This window comes from Enhydra lutris, unplaced genomic scaffold (assembly GCF_002288905.1).
Source record: "Enhydra lutris kenyoni isolate GAN:26980312 unplaced genomic scaffold, ASM228890v2 scaffoldscaffold16, whole genome shotgun sequence".
In the NCBI taxonomy this organism is placed as follows: domain Eukaryota; kingdom Metazoa; phylum Chordata; class Mammalia; order Carnivora; family Mustelidae; genus Enhydra; species Enhydra lutris.
Genome location: NW_019154100.1, coordinates 4,566,904 through 4,591,708, shown reverse-complemented (window position 1 = coordinate 4,591,708; position 24,805 = coordinate 4,566,904). Strand labels below are relative to the sequence as shown.

Sequence of the window (24,805 nt, the reverse complement as noted above, 5' to 3'; positions counted from 1 at the left end):
TAAGTTAGACTCTCAGCAACCCTGAATCAGCCATGCCCAGAAGTGAAAAAACGAGAGTTCATCAAATCAAACCCAAATTCAATTAAATAGTTAAAGGCATTTATAATCTACCTACATGGTCTCCCCATGTTTAGTCTCCCATAGTCCCTGTCAATAATGCTCCAGACAGGTCTGTCATCCTGACGTACACTCCTTCATATTGTCAGAGTTCAGGGTGAGCCATTCTTCTGCATTTCCTCCCCACACCTCTCCAGCTACCTAAAGGCCATCTCAACCATCTTGAAAGACCTCCCAGTGGTCTGCAAGCATCTTCTCATGATTCTAGTCCATCCTGAACTGTTACTGCTCTCAGTGCCTTGCTCCTTACCTGAGCAAGTTCACTTTTATCCTAAACACAATGGGCTCCCAAGTCAGAGGTCCTTTGAAGAACAAGCTCTACTTAAATTACTATAAATTAAACTTGAAAATCTTTGCCCTATGGCACTGTTTTTATCACAAAAGTAGCAATATGATAATACATGTCCTCTAATTTTTTTGTCTTATTCCACCGATTAGAGTATAAGTCTTTAGGGACAGGGCTATATTTTATACATCTAAGGTAACTCAGGTGTCTTAGTCCACTTGGACTGCTATAACAGAATACCAAACTGGGTGACTTTAACAGGAACTTATTTCCTAAAATCCTGAGACTGGGGGGCATCTGGCTGGCTCAGTTGGTAGAGTGTGTAACTCTTGATCTCACGGTTGTAAGTTTGAGCGTTGTGTTGGATGTAGAGATTACTTAAAAATAAAATTGGTTTTAAAAAGTCATGAGACTAGGAAATCCAAGCTAAGGCGCACCTCACTCACTTCCATGGTGAGGGCTCTCTTCCCAGCTTATAGACAGCTACCACTTCAGTGTGTCCTCACATGGCAGAAAGAGGGAACTCTGGTCTCTCTCCACTTAAAGGGACACTAATTTTATCTTGGGGGCTCCACCTTCAAGACATCCAAACCTAATTACCTCCCAAAGAGCCCACCTCCAAAATCATCACACTGCGGGCCTTAACATGTGAATTTGGAGGCAGGAGGGACACAAACATTCAGCCAGGTATTAATACCTGTAAGACCAGGTATTACAAACAGATTTACAGGAATAAAGTAAGTAGCCTTGATAAATAAGTAGTGCCGGCAGAATTGCAAACGAATAGTTTTACTTGGCAACGTGTTATTTTCTATGCAAAATTAAAAACCATCATTTATCGAGAATTCACCTTCCTCTCTAGGATTATGACAACGATGGCAAGATATCTTTTGCAGACTTTGAAAAAGCAGTAAAAGAAGAGAGACTTTTGTTGGAGGTGTTTGGACCATGTTTACCAGAAGCAAAGGTACAGTGTCAACAGCTCAAAATTAAGAGAAAATTCTAAGGGATCAGAACATAATACTTTTTAGACAACTCACCTCTGTAGGGGCTTTGGCCCACTGCTGAAATTCAGGCAACCATGAGGGTCTCGGCTTCATCCTCATGTTTTGGGGCCCAACCATGGTGGCTATTTATTATATTCAACAGACTTTTTGAGCTTGTAACATCTTTACCTATACACAATTCCTGGTTTCGTGTATGTTGTTATTTTCCCAAAGAAAACTAGGGCATATTGGCTTGCTTAAGGGATAGAACACTGAATAGTGTATTCAGTAACTGATAGGACAAAACTTGGTCTATTTCAACCCAAATGTTGTCAAACAATGAGAATAATTACGTTTTAAAAATCTTGGACATATTTAAAGTACTTTACAGAATTTGTTCTCATGAAGGTTTTTCATGTATGAATTTGACAAAAATTTTCTGAGCCAGAAAAGCCAGCCTAATAATTTATTTGACACATTAATATTTCCTTTAATTCTTTCTCTGATCAACTTCTTTGCAAACCTGTAGAAATATTTTTTTGGTAGTAATTTGGATGGCAACTTTGAGGATGAACTTGCATAATGTTAAGCTCTCCTGAGCTATCTCAGCATATTTCTCTAACTTGTCCCATTTATGCCCACATTTTAACTCTGCCTGGAAATATGTAGTAAAATGCAATGTGTGAAAGGCAGACTTCTCATTTTGGGACTGATGGGACAAACAGTATAGAGTGGACTGGAATGGAGTGACTACTTAGGTCAGATGGAACACCCAACAGTTCTTCAGTTGCTCCCAGAATTCAGCAGCCCAGTTATCAAGAGCCTTGCTACTCAGTGTAATCTGTGCATGAGCAACAATGGTGTCACCTACTAACTTGTGAGAAATCTAGAATCTCAGGCCACACCCCACACCAAATTCCTCAGAATCTTGTCTTTCTTTTCTTCCTTCCCCTCTCCTTTTCCCTTCCCTCTTTTTCCTTTCCCTCTCCTTTTCCTTTTTCCTTTCTTCCTTCCTTCCTTCCTCTTCCATTCCTTCAATGCTTGACACAGTGAAGGCTCTTCTTTCTTTCCCCTATTGTGGTCAAATACTGTGCACGTTGGTGGGGATGGGGAGGCATGCTAGCCTCCACGGTCATGAAAAGATCCTGAAAAGATCAGAAATCCATTCAACAACACAGAACCCATTGAGCAGCTCCTCCCTTTAAGAATTTAAAAATTCTCCCCAGAGGGTTTTTTTTTCAATTGTGGTAAAATACATCCAACATAAAACATATCATCTTAACCAATTACAAACACAGAGTTCAGTAATGTCAGGTACATTCACAATGTCATACAATCTCCAAAACTCATCTTGCAAAAATGAAATTCTATAAACAATTCTGCATTCCTACCACCCACCAGCTCCTGGCCACTACCATCAGAATCTGCATTTTAATAAGACCCTGAAGTAGAGTCATACCATCTTAATGTCTGAGAAGCGTGTTCTAGACAGTAACTTGCTCTTTCCAATTCTATGCTTGGGTGTCTAATGTGTCTTTTACCTGTGAGTTCAGCAGAGAAAAGTATCTAATTACCTTACAAGAAGTAAGGCCAAACCCCTTGCTTGCAGCTTCTTTTAATACCATCTAGCACTTGGAGCGATCCCAGCAAGTTTGTATCAGTAGGTCATAACTGGTGATGAACCTTCTTAACTGGTATATTCAAATTCAATCCAACAGGCAAGAGAGAGAAAAGAAAAACAGACCACCATTTGGTATGGGTCTTCTCAAGTTCTTTTTATCGGTTAAAAAAAAAAAAAAAATTGGAAACAGCCTGAACACACTTGTTTCAATTTCCAATTACGTGGTTCACTGCCGGGAAAAGCAATGTGGGTATGCTAAAAGTAGTGGTTAGTGACCTAGCATTTACAAATACAGTGATTCATTTCTGCCATAGATAGGCACATTCTTCTTAGACGTGAACTGAAGAATGTAGGCTTCTAATTTCAGCTTTGTTCTAATAGTTTATCTTTTTTACTTTACAGAATTGTATTGATTTTGAAGCCCTGGCATTCAGACACATCCTGACTTCTAGTTTTTGAATGTGAATCACTCAATACTTGTATTAAAATCAGAAACAGATCCCGACTGCCTATCCTTATTTGCATTGTAAAGTTTTTATCTTTCACTTCATTTACATAGAACTACTGCCACGTGGGAAGTAATACTAAAAGAACGGTTCCTGAAAATTTTTTTTTTTTTTTAACATTTATTTGTCAGAAAGAAAGAGCACAGACAGGGGCAGCGGCAGGCAGAGGGAGAAGCAGGCTCCCCAATGAGCAGGGAGCCCAATGTGGGACTCAATCCTAGGACCCCGAGGTCATGACCTGATTAAGGCAAACCCTTAATCAGCTGAGCTTCACAGGTGTCCTCAGTTTCTGTAATATTAAGTATGATCAAAATAACACCTATAATAAGTAATGATAAACTAATTTTATTCTTTAAGTTAGCCAACAAGCTTGGTTCTTGTGGCAAATACTGTGAATAAGCCTTTCACAATCCTCTTTTCTCTTTCTCCCTCATCCACAGAAGTTGGAAACCGAAACATTCATCACGCCAGACCTCCCGAGTTAGGAATGGCCAGGAGCCCACTTCTAGCCAATAAGATGCAACCAAAGTCACTGGGTGGAGCTCCTGGAAAAGTTTAGTTTTGTTTTTTTTAAGGAACATATTTGGCTGACATGTACTTTGTCTATGACAACCTAATTTTAAAAGATGAAATTTTATTAGATAAGTAGCTTGAATAATATTATAAAGAGAAGTGCATTAAAAAATACCAGCAGTACAATCTCTTCAACAATTAAAGTGACAGGCTAGAAATAAAAAGTTAACAGAACCACAGAAACATAACTGGCTGCTGGCAGTCTATATTCTTCTTCTTTGCTTTAATGAACGACTTGTACGCACATCTTCCAGCTCGTCTTCTAGAGGTTTGGGCACAGATGAAATGACCTAGTTTAAAAAAAGAGAACCACCAAAACTTAGTTTTTGTAGTACAAAAATAAGTAAACGATTAGAAGAGGTAGGATATACATCTAATAGTCCAATTCTTGCCATCAGGTTTGAGGCAGGGTGTGCCCAATTTCAGGGTACAGCCTACGATCTAGGCACAGGGCAAGGTTTTCTGTCCAAACACTGATGGGAGTAAAATTTCTAAAGCCATTTAATGAGAAAAAACAAAAATTGGGAGAAAAGTAAATACATACTCTTAACAATCCTTTATAGATCTGAAGTCATTTGCTATCTTATAGATACAGACAGACATCCTGATTCTGCATAACTTGAAACACTAATAACATCTGATGTATTTAGAGACATGGAGCCTTGAGGGGGGAGATAAGAAATTTGGAGAAATAAGCAGAAAATGGTATAATCCTCAATTTCCTAGGGAAGTGAAACCAAACACACCATCAGAAAAAGAGTGACAATGTGTTAAAGCAGAGTATAACAGTCTTGATTTAAATGCACAATTATTAGAAACTATAGTAAGTTGTAGTCAGTATTTCTCAATTTTGTTGTCCTACTGTTTCCTTACCTAGGATCTGGGCCTACGAACTTTTTTTTTTTTTTTTTTTTGAGATTTTATTTATTTGTCAGAAAGAGAGTGTGCACGAGTGACACAGCATGGGCACGTGTGCAGGCAGAGAGAAAAGCAGGCTCCGCTGAGCAGGGAGCCCCATACGAGACTCATCCCAGGACCCTGGGACCTGAGCTGAAGGCAGATGCTAACCAACTGAACCACCCAGGCATCCCCTAACAACTTTTTCCTTGAAAATACAGTCAGCTCTGGCTGAGAGAGTTATGTATCTGTATCTATGCCTCAGATCAACTCTATCTGAAGGAAAGAGGGGGGCTAGCATAACTAAAAAATTTTAAGAGGCTTAAGCATGGAAATTGTGTTCACAGATTTTTATTATTTTAAAATAAGCCCTCACCCTTAGTCAGATAATAGTTTTCAGGTAAAATAAATAGACATAAATTAAGCCACCTTAGATTCCCCTTCATCACACAGTAAAATACATGTACAGCTGCATGAAAAGCACTTTCTGAACCTCAGGCTTCAAGTTTAGGACAATGGTCTTTCTCCCTTAGTTAGATTTCTAAAGGGTTTGCCCTATGAAAAGGTATCTTTCAAAAGCTAATTCAAATGTTAGCTTTCTTTCATTTGTGTTCAGAAAATGGAAAATGATTAAATAACATGGAAAGAAATTACTACTTAAGTAGCACAGTCAAGTTGTACTCTACTTAAGAAGTTGACATTTTCAAATGCAGACCTTAGGGCCTAGTCTTTAGAAATCTGGCCCTATTCTATGGCTACTTTTATCAAAGAAGCAAAAAGCATTTTAATTTGATGTAATTTGTATTAACTTTGAACTTGAGGAAAGTAAGTTGTAATAATTTTCCTTCAACACAACAGTTCTGTACTTTGGCTCATAACAGAACCATCTGGGGACCTTTAAAAAGGGAGGGCCTGGGCTCCACTCTCACAGGCTGACGTCACTGACTGAAACCACTGCTTTTATATTTTAGATCTGTATGTTCTGTTCATAGTTTAAAGCGAGGATTAATGACATCAAAGCATGTACATTTCTGTTAGATTCAGTTAACTCAACAGAGAACTGTAGAAAAATACATCAAAAAGCTGAAAATGAAAAAAAAAAATGACAATACTTTAGTCGCCACAAATCTCCATTTAGTTGTTAGTCCTATGACCAAACTCTTAAAACAGTTTTTTTTTGTTAATTTTTTATTTTTTAATTTTTTAAAAAGATTTATTTATTCATTTATTTGACAGACCGAGATCCCAAGTAGGCAGAGAGGCAGGCAGAGACAGAGGAGGAAGCAGGCTCCCCGCCGAGCAGAGAGCCCGATGTGGGGCTCAATCCCAGGACCCCAGGATCATGACCAGAGCCGAAGGCAGAGACTTTAACCCACTGAGCCACCCAGGCGCCCCTTAAAACAGTTTTTAAAAATGATCTTACCTCTTGAAGTTTATTCCGAATTAAATTCGCTGTTGTATTCAACGAGTCGTCATGCATGTCCACTTTAGGTATGTGAGGTAACAGAGGCCCAATCATAACCTCATTACTACTCGTGCTTGTTCCGAGAAAAGTTCCAACTTTACGATCATCTTCTCTTCTTCTTTTCCGCTCCTGCAGCTGTGTTGTCCTAGGCATAAATCTGTCAACTGCCTCTGAAGAAGTAGTAGCCTTCTGTGCATCAGGGCAGGCCAACGAATTTTTAAAAGGTTTCATTTGTATCTTCTGTGAAGAGTCATTGTGCATACAATGCTCCACTGTTTGAGCACGGTTTCTACCATCCCGAGAGGAGTCTGATGCCCAGCCCATATGTTCCCCTGACGAACACGCACATTTTGAGGAAAAATAACATAAAGGCAATTCACAAGAATAAGGAAGACAAGGATCGGAGTTGCCAGTAGAAGTGTTCAGTGTGGCTGCACAAGGTCCAGATGTCCTTGAATGGAAGTCCTGTCTAAAATCTTTTGTGTCTTTAAGCTCTGTAACCAGTTTCTTCTTCGTCATGTAATGATCTTAATATTACAATTTAAAAGGTTAGAGAAGAGGAAAAAGAAACGGTTCATTTGTTTTCATCATTTGCAAATGTCCACTTTTAAAAACAAACATCACTTTAAAAGGTTAACAAATGCTACCCTGAAAAATTTATTTCTTGAGCAGGTAATACCATCATGTGTTTAAAAGCTAAAAAGGACAAAGAGTATATTAGTGTCAAGCTTCACTCTCTTTGCTCCCCATATGCCTGGTTTCCACTCCTCCATAAGTAATCCCTATTCCTACTTTCTTATTTATCTGTCCAGTATGTCTTATTCTACCTCCTCCCACTTACTCCTCTTTTTCCCCCATAATACCCATTTCTCTGCACCTTTGCATTTTCCACTTAACTGGGGATCTTAGAGGCTTTTTCTAGGTCATCACATAGAATGCTTTTTTCCCCCAGCTTCGGAGTATTCTGCTATATGAATGTATCATGCTGCTTAGCTTGTTTGTTAGTTTTTAAAAGTGGCAATACGCGGGACCCATATTTTGTCATTTTATTTGCCACACAACCCTAGAAGTTTTCTGGGAGCTATTCACATGCACCACAGGTTAATGTTCAGTGTCTACTAATGACCAGGAACGCTCAATAGCTCTCTTGCCAAATTTTCAGGTGAGTTTTTCCAAGAGTCTTCCCACCTTATTTCTCTCTTCACCTCTGCCACATGTCACCTCTCCAGTCAAAATCTCCTCATATTCAGTAACTGTATGGACATTGACTTTGTCTTTTATTTTTATTTTTTTAAAAGATTTTATTTATTTGACAGGCAGAGATCACAAGTAGGCAGAGAGGCAGGCAAATAGAGGTAGAAGCAGGCTCCCTGCTGAGCAGAGAGCCCCATGCGGGGCTCGATCCCAGGACCCTGGGATCATGACCTGAGCCGAAGGCAGAGGCTTTAACCCACTGAGCCACCCAGGCACCTCTGACTTTGTCTTTTAATTGAATGGTGGAAACTTGGCAATCTGAGCCTCCAGTATCATTCAGATTTCAGACCACACACATTATTTTAGTCCAATTCTGAGTGCTCTGTTCCTACAATCCTTGTACCAGATCCCATGACTCTATTCCAGGCACCTGGAATTTGTGTCTAGGGAAACCCAGTTGGGAATATGGGCCATGTGGCCAGCTGCTGGTCAAAAGTGGAACTTTTCCATGTTCAGCAGTTTTAGATTAGCAGTTGGTAACTAGTCTGCAAATCATAATTGTTTCTCACTGCCTTTGGTCAAGCCTTAATTCCTTAGCATGGGATATAAAGCCCTACATGATTCAGTTCCTGTTCTCTTCTCTAATCTTTATTTCTCACTGTAGCCCCTGTGCTGTGGTTATCCTGTACTATTCATGTTCCTTCCGAAGCATGATGCTCATTTATTCATGCTACTTGGCCTACCCTCCCATCTGAGTAATGTCTACTTATCCTTCAAAACTCAGCGACCTCTCTCAACCTGTAGGAACTCTTTCACATGCCAACATCTCTCCTTTTTCAGCCCAGATTACTTAAGAGTGTTGCCCAGAATCCTGCAGTTTACAGTTACTGAATATTGTGATCATTTATCTGCCTCTCTTCCCACTGGACTGGGAGCTCCACGATGATATACCTAGCAGAGTGCCTGACACATAGGTGGTGTTCAGTAACTGGCTTTCCATACCTTTATTTTTAGTAGTTCTTGCTATATAAACCTTTCTCTCCTGTAATTTTTTTCTAGTTTCTTCAACTGTTTCAAATTCTGGAGCATAGCACACATGAAGCAATCCACCAAAGAAACTCTGTTCATCCATTTTTCTCTTGGCTGTCCTAAACAGAAAACAGCATGGTTTATTAATCTTGATTTACTTAGGATGAAAGCCGAACTAGTATACAATGCACTGGTCTAAAGAGCAACATTCAGGTTTTGCTATGTGTATACACATCCTCTTGTCTGGGAGTTAAGATGTGCTGCTTGTGGATGGTATTGACTCTACTGATCTGGTGCATACTTTTCAAGCCTTTCATCCCCTCTCCCTATAGTGCTAACAGTTTTTGAGCTAAGTCATCCACACATAACCTGACTCCCTTTAATTAACTAAGGAGCCACCAGTTAACCTGAGGTACATAATCTGTGGTTGTGAAACAGAGATTTCTCTGTGTTAAGTGGCCCTTAAGAGTCAGCTCATACCAAATTTAGCCTTTTCAGCACAATGGAATTCATACATAAAAATTAATAAATATTGTAATCATAAAAATCTTCAATAATTAAATATTGAATACATAACTAATCCATGAAAAAGTAGAGGATAATATTCAACAAATACTTAATATATATGAGTGGCCAGGACTTAAGCTACAATAAATATTTAAGTACTTCGGTGCCCAGGGATAATGATAAAAATACTTACTGAGATTTTACCATGCACCAGGTAGTATCCTAAGTGAATTAACATTTCATAAAAACCATATGATGACATGAGGCCTGGGGACATTTATAACAGCCATGCTCACACTAGTTTGTGGAGCTACGATTCAAACTGAGATGTTGAACTTCACAGCCTACTGTACTATGTGCTCTGGAAGATGCAAAAGCTCTAGAAAATATGTTTCCCTAACCATGAGGGGCAGGCAAGTTGATTAGGGAAAGTGAGATTACATATGAGAGCAAACAGAGAACAACTTAAACAAGTGCTTTTGTGGCAGACTGCAAATCCTATTCATAGTACAGAAAGACAAGATGAATGGTGGGGTGCCTGGTTAGCTAAGTCAGTAGGCCATGTGAGTCTTGATCTCGGGGTTATAAGTTTGAGCCCCACACTGGGTGTAGAGATTACTCAAAAATAATTTTTTTTTTAAAAAGAGAGAGAGAAAAGAAAAAATGAATGGTAACAGCCAAAGAAGGATGGGTCTTGGAGAGAATTAATGACAAGACTGGGGTCAACAGAAAACTAGTAAGGCATTTCATACTTCAGCCTTACTGAAGCAGAGTTTCTGTTAACAGAAAGCTGGAAAAGGTTGAGTCAATTCACAAAGGTACAGAACATTAAGAACTTCAACAGCTAATGTTCACTGCATTCCGAACATAGGAGGCACTACATTTAGCCCCTTTACATCGATTATCTTATACCATCCTCACACAACCCCCAAGGTAGGTCCTTTTACCATACATATTTCGCAGAATAGAAAAAAACCAGCCTTACTTAGATTAAATAACTTGTCCAAAGTCATGATGCTAGTAAGCAGTGGAGTTCGAAAACTTACCCAAACCCAGTTTTTAATCTATGACAATACATGATCAAAGGCTGTTAAGCATGGGAATGACATTTAAGACTGGAGTAAGATAAAAATAATATAGGGCCATGTTAGATGATTCAGTAATTCAGGTATGAATGAGGGACAACTGGGGCCAAAGTGATAGCAGTGGGAATGGAGGAAATGAAACTTATGCTTAACTTGCACATTACCTTGCACTTTGTAAGTTCATAAATTTAATAAGATAAACTTCTGTAAAGTCTTCTGCTGGGTATTCATCTAGAGGATTATACTGTTCAATTGCACCATATAGAGCAAATCGCTCAACTAATTCCTTCATTGCTCCCACTGCAGGAACTCCTTGTATTAACAAGTACCGAGATTCCAAATTGATTGTATATACCTAAGAGAAAACACATAAAGATGTATCTTCCAAATAAGCCTAAGACATATCTTCTATTTAAAAAAAAAAAAAAAAAACAAAAAAAAAAACAAACTCAGGGATTAAAAACTACACTTACCATGCTGAGCACCAAGTAATGTGCTCAGATAGAATTGCTGAGTCACTATATGGTACACCTGAAACTAATATATAACACTACGTTAACTATACTGGAATTAAAATAAAAAACTTAAGAACTCTGGAAAGAAGAAACATTCTGTTCAGCCGGTATGCAAAAAAATAAATAAATAAATAAAGAATTCACCCCTTCCGGTGACGGCCTCTAATTAAAACACTCTTCAATCGACATATTTTACAGAAGTTGGCTCAGAAGAAGTTACTAGAGAGAGAGAACAAAAATTGAGTGCTTACCCTGCGCCAAGAGCTACTGTAAACACGGAAGATACAATGACTAAAATAAAGCCCTGTCCTTCCGGAGCTGACGTTACAGCAGTTGACCAAAGGGAGTTCGTGAGAATTTTTGGCCACCGAGTACCAGTTTCTCATACCCATCTCTAATGACTGATGGAGAGGACCGCAGCCCTCCAAGCCTTTATTACATAAAGTGGGCATGTGGCGCTAGAGCTAAGATAAAGCTATCAGCAATAGTGAATGAAACCAAAATCACTTTACCCTGACAGCACGAGGCCGCCGCCCCTCCCGATACTTGGCTCGCGTGTCGCATACAGCCCTCTGAACGTGGTGATCAAATACACCTCCAAGTTCGCCGCCACTCGACGCCATCTTGCCTATTCCGGCCCTTGCAAAAACGTCAACATCCGTCTCGCCTAACTCCTGTTCACCCAATAAGAGAGGGAGATGGGTCAAGGAGTGCCAGGACTGGCTGGAGAATCGACAGCGTCTGGCATCGTTTCCTGTGAGTGAGACTTCGGTGAACGAGGTGCCGCCCTCCAGCGGCCTGGCGGAGAGACCTCGGAGAGCTCGAGCCCTTTGCCTGTCCCTTCTCGTCCCGGCGCGCGCGGCGAGAGGGGCGTGGCCGCAGGGGGCGGGGTCGATCGATCTTCTCTGGCTCCGACGCCCTCGGTCTGCTCAGTGGCCAGCGTCCGCTTAAGTGGACGGCTGGGGGGTGGTCCTCGCTTGTCTACTATGTGGGGCACCGATCGCCTGGCGGGTGCAGAGGGTGGTGGGGTAGCGGTGACTGTGGTTTTCACCAACGCCCGCGACTGCTTCCTCCACTTGCCCCGGCGCCTCGTGGCCCAGCTGCACCTGCTACAGGTAATGCGCCAGCCCTGGACGGCGGCTCGCAACCCAGACTCGCGACACCCGGTTGACAGCCTGGGGTCGGACCGGGCCAAGACCTTTTAGGGACGCGGCGGCCCTCAAGCCTGTCCGGTCTGGGTCGCCACCGAGCCGTTCAGAGGCCAGACTGAGGGCCCTTCGAGGGTAAGGCCGGGGAGGGCAGGCTCTGCAGCCCACACCACGTCTAGTGCAGCCCTGGGCCTTTAACTTGCCCTGTTTCAGGTGTTTTCACTTGGTGAGACTGGGCTTTTAAACATCCCGATATTTACGTCTGCATTCAGAAATATTTCTCCAGTTTGGAAAAGCTCCTGGAAGTCTCTAATTTTTATTTTTATTAAAAAAAAAATGTTTTTCTTGCTAGTGATTTTCAGATGCCTGCATGGCTGCGGTCCCGGCCTCTAGAGGGAGGGCCAGATTTGGTTTGCAGAGTCCCTGTAGGTTAACAGGGTATGTTAACAGGAACTGAGCACCGTGTCCCACGAGCGGGGTCGTTTAATAAAATAAGGTTCTTCCCTGTGTCGCCGATGCTTGGAACAGTTCTGAGGTGTACCAGAAATGTGCAGTAGAATTATGCATATTTGGAAGTACATAGGTAGGACTATTTGAACCTCTCTGGTCAGTTACCCTTTTAATTATTAATTAAAGGAGGTACAACATCCTCATTTTCTTACTAGAAATAGAGGCACATAGTCTTATGAGTTTGATATGCGTATGCTGGCAAAGGGATAGAATACTTGAAATCCTGGATGCATAGTACCCACTACTGGCTAATCATGCAGGAAATATTTAAGAATTTACAGTAATTTTAGTACCCTACCTTTCCACTTTACTTTTCCGGAACTGTTTTTCTAGATATTTTTTACCCTAGAATTATTGGCTTAGAAGGCATAGGTAATTATTAAAGCAGAAAGTCATAAGTTGGGAGTTAATGTGTTGAATTATTTTATTTGGGCTGAAGCATAGAGGACATAATACCTACAATGCTGTAATGGGAAGAGGGTCAGAAAAATAGTTTCCTGGCCTGTGTCAGATTTACCTTTAAGTTTTTCAAAATACCAGTGTTCTGGTCCTTCCTCAGACTTCTTGAATCAGAATCCTGGGGAGTGATTTAGGCATCTGTAATTAAAAAAAAAAAATCTATCTTTGGGCTACTTGGATACACAAGAATTGAGCCCTCCTATTATAGAATTATAGAACGTTGATGGCAAAAGGGACCTGGGGCATCTAGGTCATTTCTGTACTTTCGCAAGTTAGGAAACTAGCACTCCTAGGCAGGTACCATTTCCAGGTAATTTGTCCTCTTGTCTCTCACTTACTATGCAGCATCCAGACCGGCCTTCTCACTGTTTCTTTCATAACCTAGCAACTTCCTACTTCTGTACTCTTACTCTTGCTATTCTTTCTCCCCAAAACCTTTTTCTTCATTTCATGCCTTCAAAAGCTGAGCTTAATCTTACCTCCTCCGCCGAGCTTTCAAATTCTCGGTTGCTCACGTTTGTCTCCTTTTCAAAACTTCACTGTTGTGTTTATGTGACACATCTCGCTTGTACTTTGTGTCTCAGGTGTCATCATTGGCTTATCCAAGCCCCTATTTCAGGACTGGATACCCAATAGATGGCTTAACTTGGGATTTTTTTTTTTTTAAAGATTTTATTTATTTATTTGACAGAGATCACAAGCAGGCAGAGAGGCAGGCAGAGAGAGAGGGGGAAGCAGGCTCCCCACTGAGCAGAGAGCCCGATGCAGGGCTCGATCCCAGGACCCTGAGACCATGACCTGAGCTGAAGGCAGAGGCTTAACCCACTGAGCCACCCAGACACCCCTAACTCGGGATTTTTTAACCTTGGCGCTCTAGGCTGGATAATTTTTTGTTGTGGGTGACTGTGGCTGGTATTATAAAATAGTCAACATTATCTTTGACCTTTAGCCACTAGATGCCAGTAGCACACCTCCTTTTCAGTAGTGATAGTCCAAAAAAAAGTCTCCACGTGTCTCCACACATTGCCAGATGTCTCCTGGGGAACAGAAATCACCCCCAGTTGAGAACCATTGCTTAACTCAGTTATTTTGTCTGTATACTGGGCTCCGTGCTTGCTGTGATTGCTGAAATGGGGGAAAGGATTCCCGTCCACACTGAATGCAGACAAACCTAAATCGCCATCCAGAAATGGACAGATAAGGACTTGTCATTTCTTTTGTGTTAGCAGGGGAGAACCCAGGCCTCGGATCTGGCCGGTCCTAAGGCCTCACAACCCATGATTTCACCTGATTCTCTCCAGGTGATACTGGTACCACAGGTATAGGCCAGAGCACGTAGTCAGTCATTTGTTGATTGACCGGAGAAGCGGGCTCCTTTCTTTCCAGTCTGCTGGTTTCTTCTTTTTACCTGAGGTTCTGTGGTTCAGGTGGAAAAGGTTTTACATGAAAATGGACTCCAAGTAGTCTGCAAGGTTTACCAAATCCAACTGAATATATATTATGACTATGGTGCTGGTTACTACATTTTTTTTTTTTAAAGATTTTATTTATTTATTTGACAGAGAGAGATCACAAGTAGATGGAGAGGCAGGCAGAGAGAGAGAGGGAGGGAAGCAGGCACCCTGCTGAGCAGAGAGCCCGATGTGGGACTTGATCCCAGGACCCTGAGATCATGACCTGAGCCGAAGGCAGCGGCTTAATCCACTGAGCCACCCAGGTGCCCCTGGTTACTACATTTTGACCGAATGAGTAATTGAAGTACTTTTTCTGTTTGATGAAGTTGATTTTCCCCTTTCCCAGTGAGTTGTAGAATTTGCCTCTTTGATATTTCAGGGCGTATTTTGTATTTCCTTATTGAACATCTCTGGTTTTGAAAGCTTCTTCTTGTGAAACAGGAGTTGATCTGGATTATATGCCACAGACTCTTGTGAAAGAGTGTGGAAAGCACCTGGCGGGGGTTGGTCATTTTCACCCTTGTAACCTCAGCTGACACAATTACAGCTGACAGTAATTTGGAATTTGACTCCAAATCCAGGGCTCTGTATACTTTATCACACGGTGCTTGGTGGAAAGGTCTTGTCATGGTGAGCAGTTGTCCTATTCTGTGAATTGTGGGAAAAATTACACAACTAAGTGGTACATAATGACTTTCTTCTATACAAAATTTTAATAACATTTTAATAACATAGCTAATTTAAAGTACATTATATTGCTTCAGAAGTGGCTCCAACATCCTTTAAAACTTTCCTATTTAAAGAAACAATAAGCGGCCTATAACAAGTTTTGAGGTAGTAAAATTTGATGTAAATGAATGAATTTAATAATTGAATTTATTTTGATATAAATAAATGACTTTAATAATACTAAAACTTCCTGAGATGGTAAGTTTTGATTAATGAATTCTTTACTTTTTATTGAAAAAATGATATATGTTTACAAGTGCTGATGATACAATGTTAAGTGGGGAAAAGGATACTAAATCCTGACTATAATATACAACTATTTTAAAAATTTTGCAAAGAAAACAGGATTAGCTAGAAATAGACAAAATTGTTCATGTGGTTGTCTTGTGGAGAGAATATCAGTAATTCCTTTTTTCCTTCCACGTTTATATATTTTTTTAAGGTTTCAATAATCAGTTTGTAGTTCTTTAATCGTAGAAAACATTATTTTTTAGTACTTAGCCACAAACTTAATGTATTTTATATAATTGTTCTTAATGGGAACACATTTCATATTTTGACTTTTGTTCTTAGAATTCCATAGTGGTAAAACTTTCAAAATTATTTAAGAAACTGTGTAGTATAAAATTTCTGGAAGTGTACATAAGAAACTATAAACCATAATTACCCCTAGGAACAGGAACCTAGCTTTGTGTTTGTTTGTTTGTTTTTGTAACATTTGTGCTTTTACCAGGCACATTTAGTGTTCTAATAAATAGTTACAGTTTTAATGATCATGATATATTTCTACTTATAGACTCATGCTCTACTAAAATAGTAAATTTGTAGCTTATTGAATAATTTCCCTGTTGATAGATATTTAAGAAAGTCATAAGTTTCACTGTTACAGAAAATACTGCAGAGATATGTTCTGGTGTGGTTTTCTTCTTCTTTGAACCATTAATCCAGAATAAGTACTCAAATACATATATGGCTCAAAGTTTAGGTAAATTCATTGGCTACCTAGTGCCATTTTGAATTTTGGAATGGTTGAATGAATTTATAATGCCATCATAAGAAAACAAGGGTATTGGTTTCACCCATAGCATCACCAGCTTTGGTTATCAGAAACGATTATAGCTTTTTAAATGCTCTACTGTGCACAACAGAGAGCTATCACCTATCTGTAGAACTCTTTTTGTATGTGTGGGTTGCAATCATAGTTTATTTTTTATGTGAATCCAGAAAAGCATATAAAGACTCTCACCCCTCCTTTCTTATTTCTTCTCCCCACCCTCTTTCTTCTTGAATAAATAGAATCAAGCTATAGAAGTAGCCTGGGGTCACCAGCCTGCATTCTTGAGTTGGGTGGAAGGTAGGCATTTTAATGATCAAGGCGAAAATGTGGCTGAAATTAACAGACAAGTTGGTCAGAAACTTGGACTCTCAAATGGGGACCAGGTAAGTACAAAATGTGATGACTATGACTTTCTCCTAATGTCGTACAGTATGGCAATGGGAAGAAAAAGTTCAGATTAGTTTTTTTATTCAGATTGATTTTTTTTAAGGAGGCGAAATGACACCTAACTTGTGTGCTGCTATAACCAGTCCAGCATACTCGAGTTAACTATATACTGTTGTTAAGTCATTATCTTGTAGTCTGCTCCCTACTTGACTTTGTGTTGTATATTACTCACTTTCCAAGTTCTTTAATTTTGTTTGTGTGTAATTATTTTTGCTTTATGAATTACTGAGTTTTACTTATTGTTATTTTTAAAAAATATTTTGTTTATTTATTTGACAGAGAGCGAGAGAGATCCTAAGTAGGCAGAGAGGCAGGCAGAGAGAGAGGGGGAAGCAGGCTTCCCGCTGAGCAGAGAGCCCGATGTGGGGCTCGATTCCAGGACCCTCAGATCATGACCTGAGCTGAAGGCAGAGGCTTAACCCACTGCGCCACCCAGGCGCCCCTACTTATTGTTATTGAACTTAATTTGTTTGTGGCAAATCTTCTAACTTCCAAGGTCATACTTGCTTTTAAAAAACTATCCAACAAAAGAGTTGTTATTTTTCTATTTTTGTCTTGACTATGGATTTAATGTGCTTAGGTTATAAACCCCAAAGCTAAAGGACTTCTATGTTTTCATTTAATTGTATTCACCAATTTATTCCTTTCTAAATATTTAAACTGCAGAAGTAATACACACTCATTACAAGTATTTTACAATTGAAAGTAAAAAAATGTTTTTCTGGGGCGCCTGGGTGGCTCAGTGGGTTAAAACCTCTGCCTTCAGCTCTGGTCATGATCCCAGGGTCCTGGGATTGAGCCCCGCATCAGGCTCTCTGCTCAGCGGGGAGCCTGCTTCCCCCTCTCTCTCTGCCTGCCTCTCTGCTACTTGTGATCTCTCTCTGTCAAATAAATAAATAAAATCTTTTAAAAAAAAATGTTTTTCTCTTTCTTTAACCCCAGCCTCAGAATGAGTGTGTACTGTATGTTGGGATCTCAGTATAACTTTAGGATTTAAAGAATGGGATCATACACATTTTCTGCAGTTTTTACCCCCACAAAATATATCAGAGATACCTCTCCATGTATTACACAATATACATTGAACATCTTTGTATGCATATGTGGAGTAAAATACTACAAGTTGAATTGCAGTCTTGGGGGCTGTACATTTAAAATTTTGACAAATGGGGCTAAACTGCATTCTATTACCAGTTCCCACAACAGGATCCCACAGCGTCACATATTTTTAACTTGTTTTGAACACAGACTAATTCTGTTCATGAATGTTTTTGATAATGAGAATAATCCACTAATGAGAAATCCATAGGCCTCGTATTAGTCCTTTGCTTACCCTAAATCTTTGGTAGAATCTTAAAACTTCAGCACCACAGCGACCCCAGATATCACTAACTTTGGTGCTTTGCTCTACAAACCTAAGGAGATAGAAGATTTTGCCCAGGATTGTATAGCAAGTTAAAGTTCTACTCTCTTCGAGTATGTAGTCCTTCCCTGTGGGAAACACCAGCTTCCTGTTCCCAACTTTGATGTCTTCATCAGCCTCTAAACAGTCTTGTGTGTATGTGTGTTTTTTTTCCAAAGATTTTATTTATTTAGTTTGTCAGAGAAAGAGGGAGAGCACAAGCAGGGGGAACGGCAGGCAGAGTAGGCAGAGGGAGAAGCAGGCTCCCCACTGAGCAAGAAGCCCCATGCGGAAGTCGATCCCAGGACCCTGGGATCATGACCTGAGCCGAAGGCAGCGGCTTAACTGACTGAACCACCCAGGCGTCCCTGTCTTGTGTGTTTTTAATGCCTCTTTACTTCAAAGTGAACTTTTACCTGATTTCCTGCAGATTCTCTGTGTATTGTGCCTAAGGCACTGTCTCCCAAAGAATATGAACAAAGTGGACTGGCTCACCCAGGATTCCAGCTTCTTGGTGGGCGGGAGCTGCTTTGTGCTTTCCCACAATCACTCTTTTCATATAGAGCCTGTGGGAGATGCTGTAGGAAGATTCACTGACAGTGGCTTTTGGGGAAATTCAGCTCCAATCCACAAGCAGAGAAGGAAGGGCTGGTTCACTGGCGCGTGTAATATTTGGTGGCTTTGGGTTTTACTCCTCCATCCTCAGAAATGCGTATAGAAAGTGGGAAGAAAGTAAGGTGGGAGAGTCCAACTTCTTGAGACACGCTAGCATTTCATATATATCCATAGACTGGAATGAGGGCACATTTGTTTTACTTTACTTCTAGCTGTGAATGTTTATACTTGTAAGTAATTGGCTCTGATCTCCATCTCTACATTTTTTTCTTACTTTTCGTGAAGCACCATGGCTTGAGGTTAGTTATAAAACTAAGTCATAAAACTTTTAGAAATAATAAAGTATGTATATATTAGATCCAGCCATGACCTGATGTCATTGTTGTATCTTCTTACATTTTTTAATTATTTTTCTTTTGTTAATGGTTGTCTTTATTTATTTGTTATTTATTATTTTTAAAGATTTTATTTATTTATTTATTTATTTTTTAAAGATTTATTTATTTGACAGATCACAAGTAGGCAGAGATGCAGTCAGAGAGAGAGGAGGAAGCAGGCTCCCTGCTGAGCAGAGGGCCTGATGTGGGGCTCAGTCCCAGGTCCCTGGGATCATGACCTGAGCCGAAGGCAGAGGCTTTAACCCACTCAGCCACCCAGGTGCCCCAAGATTTTATTTATTTATTTGACAGAGAGAGATCACAGGTAGTCAGGCAGGCAAAGAGAGAGGGGGAAGCAGGTTCCCCACTGAGCAGAGAGCCTGATGCAGGACTCGATCCCAGGACCCTGAGATCATGACCTGAGTCGAAGGTAGAGGCTTAACCCACTGAGCCACCCAGGCACTCCAGTTATTATTATTTTTTAAAGTAGGCTCCACATCCAGTGGAGAGCCCAACATGGGGCCTGAACTCACAGCCCTGAGATTGAGACTGGAGTTGAGATCAAGAGTCAGATGTTTAACTGACTGAGCCACCCAGGCACCCCATTTATCTTTAAATCTTTTAATTATTCTTTAAATTTTTAAAAAAGATTTTATTTATTTATTTGACAAAGCGAGTGAGAGCACAAGCTAGGGGAGCAGCAGGCAGAGGGAGAGGCAGGCTCCCCGCTGAGCAGGGAGCCAGATTTGGGGCTTGATCCCAGGATGCTGGGATCATGACCTGAGCTAATGGCAGATGTTTAATGGACTGAGCCACCCAGACACCCCTTATCTTTAATTTTTAAATTTAATTTTTAAAACATATGTTGTGCTAGGATATATTTTCTTTTTCCTATAATTAGTTGTGAGACAGTTTTTTCCCTAAATGTTGAGTATATCAAGGCGTAGCGAAGAATAAGTGCTTAATAATTATTTGTCCCGTGGAGATCTACACAATACATAGAGGCACACACGCTCACTCATTCACTCGCTCACACCTAATTACTTACCTAAAGAGAACTTCTCATTTCCTAGGGATACAAAAAGTCTTTTAAAAGTAGTTTTACATTTTCCATTTTTTCCAGGTGTTTCTCAAGCTGTGCTCCCGTGTGGTATCTTGTCAACAAGTTGAGGTGGAACCCCTCTCAGCAGATGACTGGGAGATACTGGTAAAGAAAATACAATGGGAACTAGCCCAGTTTAACGTTAAACTACTTCAGCATAGTTGTTGGTTTGCATGGAAGTCTAGTTGACACACAGTGTTACATTAGATTCACGTGTACAACATAGTGATTCACCGTCCGTCACGCCATGCTCACAAGTGTAGCCGCCACCTGTCACCAGACAATGCCATTACGATACCATGGACTACATTTCCCATGCTGTGCCTCTTATCCCTGTGGTTTAATCATTTCATAAGTGGAAGGCAAAACATCAGTGTCTTTAAAGTTCTCTTTTCTGAGCTACATTATATAGTCTGAGTTGGTTCGAGTTAGTAGAGTGAATTATGATTTCCTTACTAGACCTGGAATGACAAAAGGTGAAGTAAATAGATCTTTCTATTTGTTGGTTGTAGGAGCTGCATGCTGCTTCCCTTGAACAGCATCTTCTGGATCAGATTCGAATAGTTTTTCCAAAAGCTGTTTTTCCTGTCTGGGTTGATCAACAAACTTATGTATTTATCCGAATTGGTAGGTGCTATTTTCCATTGTGTTCGACACCATAGCATCGAGTCCATAGCAGAGGTGAACATGTACTAAGAAGCTTTCTTTTCCACACAGTTGCACTCATGCCAGCTGCTGCTTATGGAAGGCTGGAAACTGACACTACACTCCTTATTCAGCCAAAGACCCGCCAAGCCAAGGAGAATACATTTTCAAAAGCAGATAATGCACAGGGGAAATTTCATAATTATGGAGGAGACCAAAAAGGATCGACAGGCCCTGGGTCTAGTAAGACGGATTCCGAGGTGACAGCTGACTCCCCATCCATGCCAACCTTATGGACTATGATAGGAAGCATTTTTTCTTTTGGGTCTGAGAAGAAGCCAGAGCTATCCTGGGGTTTAACTGAAATGAATGCATTCAAAATTATGCAATCCAAAGTCGTTCCTCTAGACAACATTTTCAGAGTGTGTAAATCGCAGCCTCCCAGTGTGTGTAACACGACAGCAACTTCGGAGTTTCACAGACACTGTGCCATTCATGTATTTCCATGGGACCAGGAGTATTTTGATGTGGAGCCCAGCTTTACTGTGACCTACGGAAAGCTAATTAAGCTATTTTCTCCAAAGCAACAGCAAAGTAAAACCAAACAAAATGTCCTGTCACCTGAAAAAGAGAAGCAGACCTTAGAACCACTAGATCAAAAACCGATCAGCTCAGGCCGCAGTCAGGAAGCGGCTAAGGCCTGTGTGCTGCAAGTAGTCTGGAATGGACTTGAGGAATTGAAGAATGCCACCAAATACACCAAAACTGTAGAAGCTCTTCATCTTGGGAAAGTCTGGGTTAGTATAAAATGTACTATTAGGGAGAAAGCAATTTCCTGTTGCTTGAAATTCTCCAAATTACAAATTAGAAAAATGTTTTATATACAATGTGGAAATCAGTATAGTAAGAAAGAGTGTCTAAAGTCCCTGCAGGGACCCATTTCTGAGTGCAAGGTAAAGTCCTTGTTCGGGTGGAGGTTGCGTATTTCCTGGTTAAGGAAACTTGGACAGCTATAAGATGCAGGCCCAGAGAGGTCAAAATTGCTTGCCTGAGGTCACGCAGTAGGTACAACCAGGAGTCACACCCAGGTGGGCTGACTTTCGAGTTCACACTTAGCATGGGGTGCCTTACGAAGCCTCACATCTTTAATACCTGTGGAAGGTTTGTTCCCCAGTTCCCGAAAGCCAAGGCAGGACTAGCTGTTTGTTGGGGCAGTACCCAGTTAGGGAGAGACCCATAGCGTGAGGGGGCACTGGTTTGGAGTGTAGCCAGAAGCTGCTTACCCTGCTGGAATCCGCTCTTTGACTGTGGGACTGAAGGGGAGGAGGGCAACCAGAGTCCACCTTCTCATCCTGGCCTCAGATAGTAATGCTTAGTTTATATGGAACGAGTCACCAGCCCCTTTTGTTTGTTTCTTAATCTGAGCCATTGTGAAGGCAGACCTCATGGTGATAAAGGGAGGAAATTATTTGGACAGGGAAGAAAAATAGGAGAGCAAGGCGGTCTCCTTTGTAGATTTCTTTTATTGCCAGTTTCACCTCTGACCTCTGTGCTGGCAACTTACAAAGTTTTCATTTCTTTAGCTTATATCATTTTCTAAAATTCTGGGCTGTAAAATTCTGGCCCGTTATTTTAGTTTAGGAGATCAGCTGCATCTTCAACACTACACTTCAACATCTAACACTGAACTTGTTAGCACTTCTCTTTTCTGTTAATGGTTCTGCCATTTGGTGGCAATACCGTTGTTTTCCTTGAATACATGGTGAGGACATGGTGAAGAAGTGCCAAGTAGGGGCCTAGGGACCTTGTAAGACGGCAGTGAGGAGTCCGCGCTTACCGCTGCACTTGAGAGGTTGGCGGCCATGGGCCCCGAGGAGTGGCGGTCCCCAAGCAGGCTTGACTTGAGAGAGCCAGGTTGATGCATCTCATTCCGAAGAGGGTGTGGGAAGAAAGAAACGAAGAGGGGAAATGGAAATGTTTGTGATACGATAGTGGCTGAATATCCATCTGGTTACTCTTATGAATCATGACAACTTCCATCAATTTACCTGAATTCATAGAAGTTAATAACAATGTGTATGCTGTGGACTATTTTTTAAAGCAAGTTTTGCACATATTTATATATTTTTTTATTTTTAAATTTCAGATTCCAGATGACCTGAGAAAGAGACTAGATGTAGAAATGCATGCAGTAGTCAGAATAACTCCAGTGGAAATTACCCCTAAAATCCCAAGATCTCTAAAACTACAACCTAGAGAAAATATAGTGAGTTCAAATTTATGTTATATCACAGTTGTTTTACATGTCATGTAAAATTTCTAGTTTCTTCAGCCATGTAATAAAGATGTTGTTTTCCTTTTTGCTAGAAGGGCAAAGAAGTCTTTGTTTTATTATGTTGTGGTAAAATATGTCTAATGAAATGCTATTTTAACCATTTTTAAGTGTGTACAGTTCAGCATTAATTACATTCATTATATGCAATCATCGCCACCCCCGTTTCCAAAACTTTCCCAGCTCCCAAACAGAAACTGTGCCCATTAAGCAATAATGCCCTATCCCCTCCTCTCCTAGCTCCTGGTAACCTATAATCTATATTCTGTGTATGAATTTGCTTATTCTATATATTTCATGTAAGTGGAATCCTATAATATTTGTCTATAATATTTGGTTTATTTCACTTAACATGCTTTTAAGGCTCGTCCCAAGTAGTAGAACATATTCATTCCTATTTATGGTGAAATAATATTCCATTGTATGCATACACCACATTTTGTTTCTCCATTCATCTGTTGATAGACCCGTGGGTTGCTTCCATCTTTTTGGCTATTGTGAATGACACTGCTATGGACATGAGTGTAGAAGTATCTGTTGAGTCCCTGCTTTGAGTTCTTTCAGGTATATACCTAGGAGTTGAGTTGCTATATCTTTTTTTTTTTTTTTTTTCTTAAAGAGAAAAAGAGTTGGGTGGCAGAGGGTTGGGGTGGGGAGGAAATCTTAAGCAGGCTCCACGCCCAGCTTGGAGCCCAATGTAGGGCTCGATCTCACAACCCTATGATCATGACTTCAACCAAAATCAAGAGATGGACACTTAACCAGCTGAGCCACTCAGGCATCTGAGTTGCTGGATCTTTGCATAATTCTGTTTAACTTTTTGAGAAACTGAGAAGTCTTTAATAAACAACACACATATTATGTATATTGTGCCAATGCAAATATGGATAATTTGGCTTTTTTTTTTTTTTTCATTAAGCTCTGTGCCCAAAGTGTGGCTCGAGCTCATGACCCCAAGATCAAGACTTGCATGTTTCACTGACTGAGCCACCAGGTACCCCGATAATTTGGCTTTTAAAAGATATTTTTGCTACATCCATGTAATTTTTAAAAATGTTCCCTGTGTTGTTTCAGTATTAATAGTGCAGCCGGAAAGTGCTAGACTATGCATTGACAGGCAATTGTCACCTGTGCCAGTTTAGTTTACCAGTTCCCAGAGAGCTACGATACAGAAAAATTAGTGCGTTACAGGTTTTAAAACTTTCAGACACAATTTCATCCTTCTCTGATTATTTAGATGATACTTTTTTAAAAAAATATTTTTTTTATTTATTTGACACAGGGAGAGAGAGATCACAAGTAGGCAGAGATGCAGGCAGAGAGAGAGGGGGAAGCAGGCTCCCCACTGAGCAGAGAGCCTGATGTGGGGCTCGATCCCAGGACCCGGAGATCATGACCTGAGCTGAAGGCAGAGGCTTAACCCACTGAGCCACCCAGGCACCCCTCAGATGATACTTTTAAATCTTTTGGATCATGATGATCATTATAACATGGAAGAACCATTTTAACAGAACTTTCTAGTTGATGAAACCCCAGATAAGACAACTTCTATGGATGTACTGGAGAAGAGGAAAACAAATAGAATAAATGCCATTTCCATAATAGTATGTAACTGAACATTTAACGCCTTAGCAGAATGGAGCACAGTGATTTCTGGTTTTAACTTTTTAGTTAACCTTGATATTTTTCAAAAGTTAGGTCTTGTGAAAAAAACATGAGACTTTTTTTTTTTTTTTTTTTTTTTTTT

The 24,805-nt window shown here is 40.4% G+C and overlaps 2 protein-coding genes across 4 annotated transcripts in view; one reads left to right on the top strand and one right to left on the bottom strand.

The window, feature by feature from the left end:
- The window catches only part of LOC111147189 (peroxisomal biogenesis factor 1), an 84,042-nt gene that overhangs the window by 19,527 nt on the left and 39,710 nt on the right, over positions 1 to 24,805 (top strand). For 2 of the 3 annotated variants that reach the window (XM_022503083.1, XM_022503082.1), the window contains exons 1-6: positions 11,727 to 11,896; positions 16,378 to 16,521; positions 20,103 to 20,186; positions 20,594 to 20,708; positions 20,799 to 21,523; positions 22,873 to 22,992. In XM_022503083.1, the coding sequence (XP_022358791.1) occupies positions 11,768 to 11,896; positions 16,378 to 16,521; positions 20,103 to 20,186; positions 20,594 to 20,708; positions 20,799 to 21,523; positions 22,873 to 22,992 (1,317 nt within the window). In that variant the 5' untranslated portion in view covers positions 11,727 to 11,767. Of the gene's footprint in view, positions 1 to 1,265; positions 1,371 to 11,726; positions 11,897 to 16,377; positions 16,522 to 20,102; positions 20,187 to 20,593; positions 20,709 to 20,798; positions 21,524 to 22,872; positions 22,993 to 24,805 lie in introns of those variants that run through there. The other variant, XM_022503080.1, reaches the window with a different exon arrangement.
- On the bottom strand, positions 4,066 to 11,443 carry LOC111147190 (RNA binding motif protein 48). The gene is made up of 5 exons (XM_022503084.1): positions 11,294 to 11,443; positions 10,431 to 10,621; positions 8,648 to 8,793; positions 6,410 to 6,978; positions 4,066 to 4,379 (listed from the first exon to the last, which is right to left on the bottom strand). The coding sequence occupies exons 1-5, from the start codon at positions 11,402 to 11,404 to the stop codon at positions 4,293 to 4,295; spliced, it is 1,104 nt and encodes a 367-aa protein (XP_022358792.1). The 5' UTR covers positions 11,405 to 11,443; the 3' UTR covers positions 4,066 to 4,292.

What these genes read in the sequence shown, in the direction of transcription:
- LOC111147190 (XM_022503084.1), bottom strand. Translation starts at nt 11,404, where the DNA reads ATGGCGTCGAGTGGCGGCGAACTTGGAGGTGTATTTGATCACCACGTT. An exon ending in GGCGGCCTCGTGCTGTCAGG is followed by an intron (nt 10,622 to 11,293) that starts GTAAAGTGATTT and finishes GTTTTCTCTTAG; the next exon opens with GTATATACAATCAATTTGGA. An exon ending in ATGAACTTACAAAGTGCAAG is followed by an intron (nt 8,794 to 10,430) that starts GTAATGTGCAAG and finishes TTTTCTGTTTAG; the next exon opens with GACAGCCAAGAGAAAAATGG.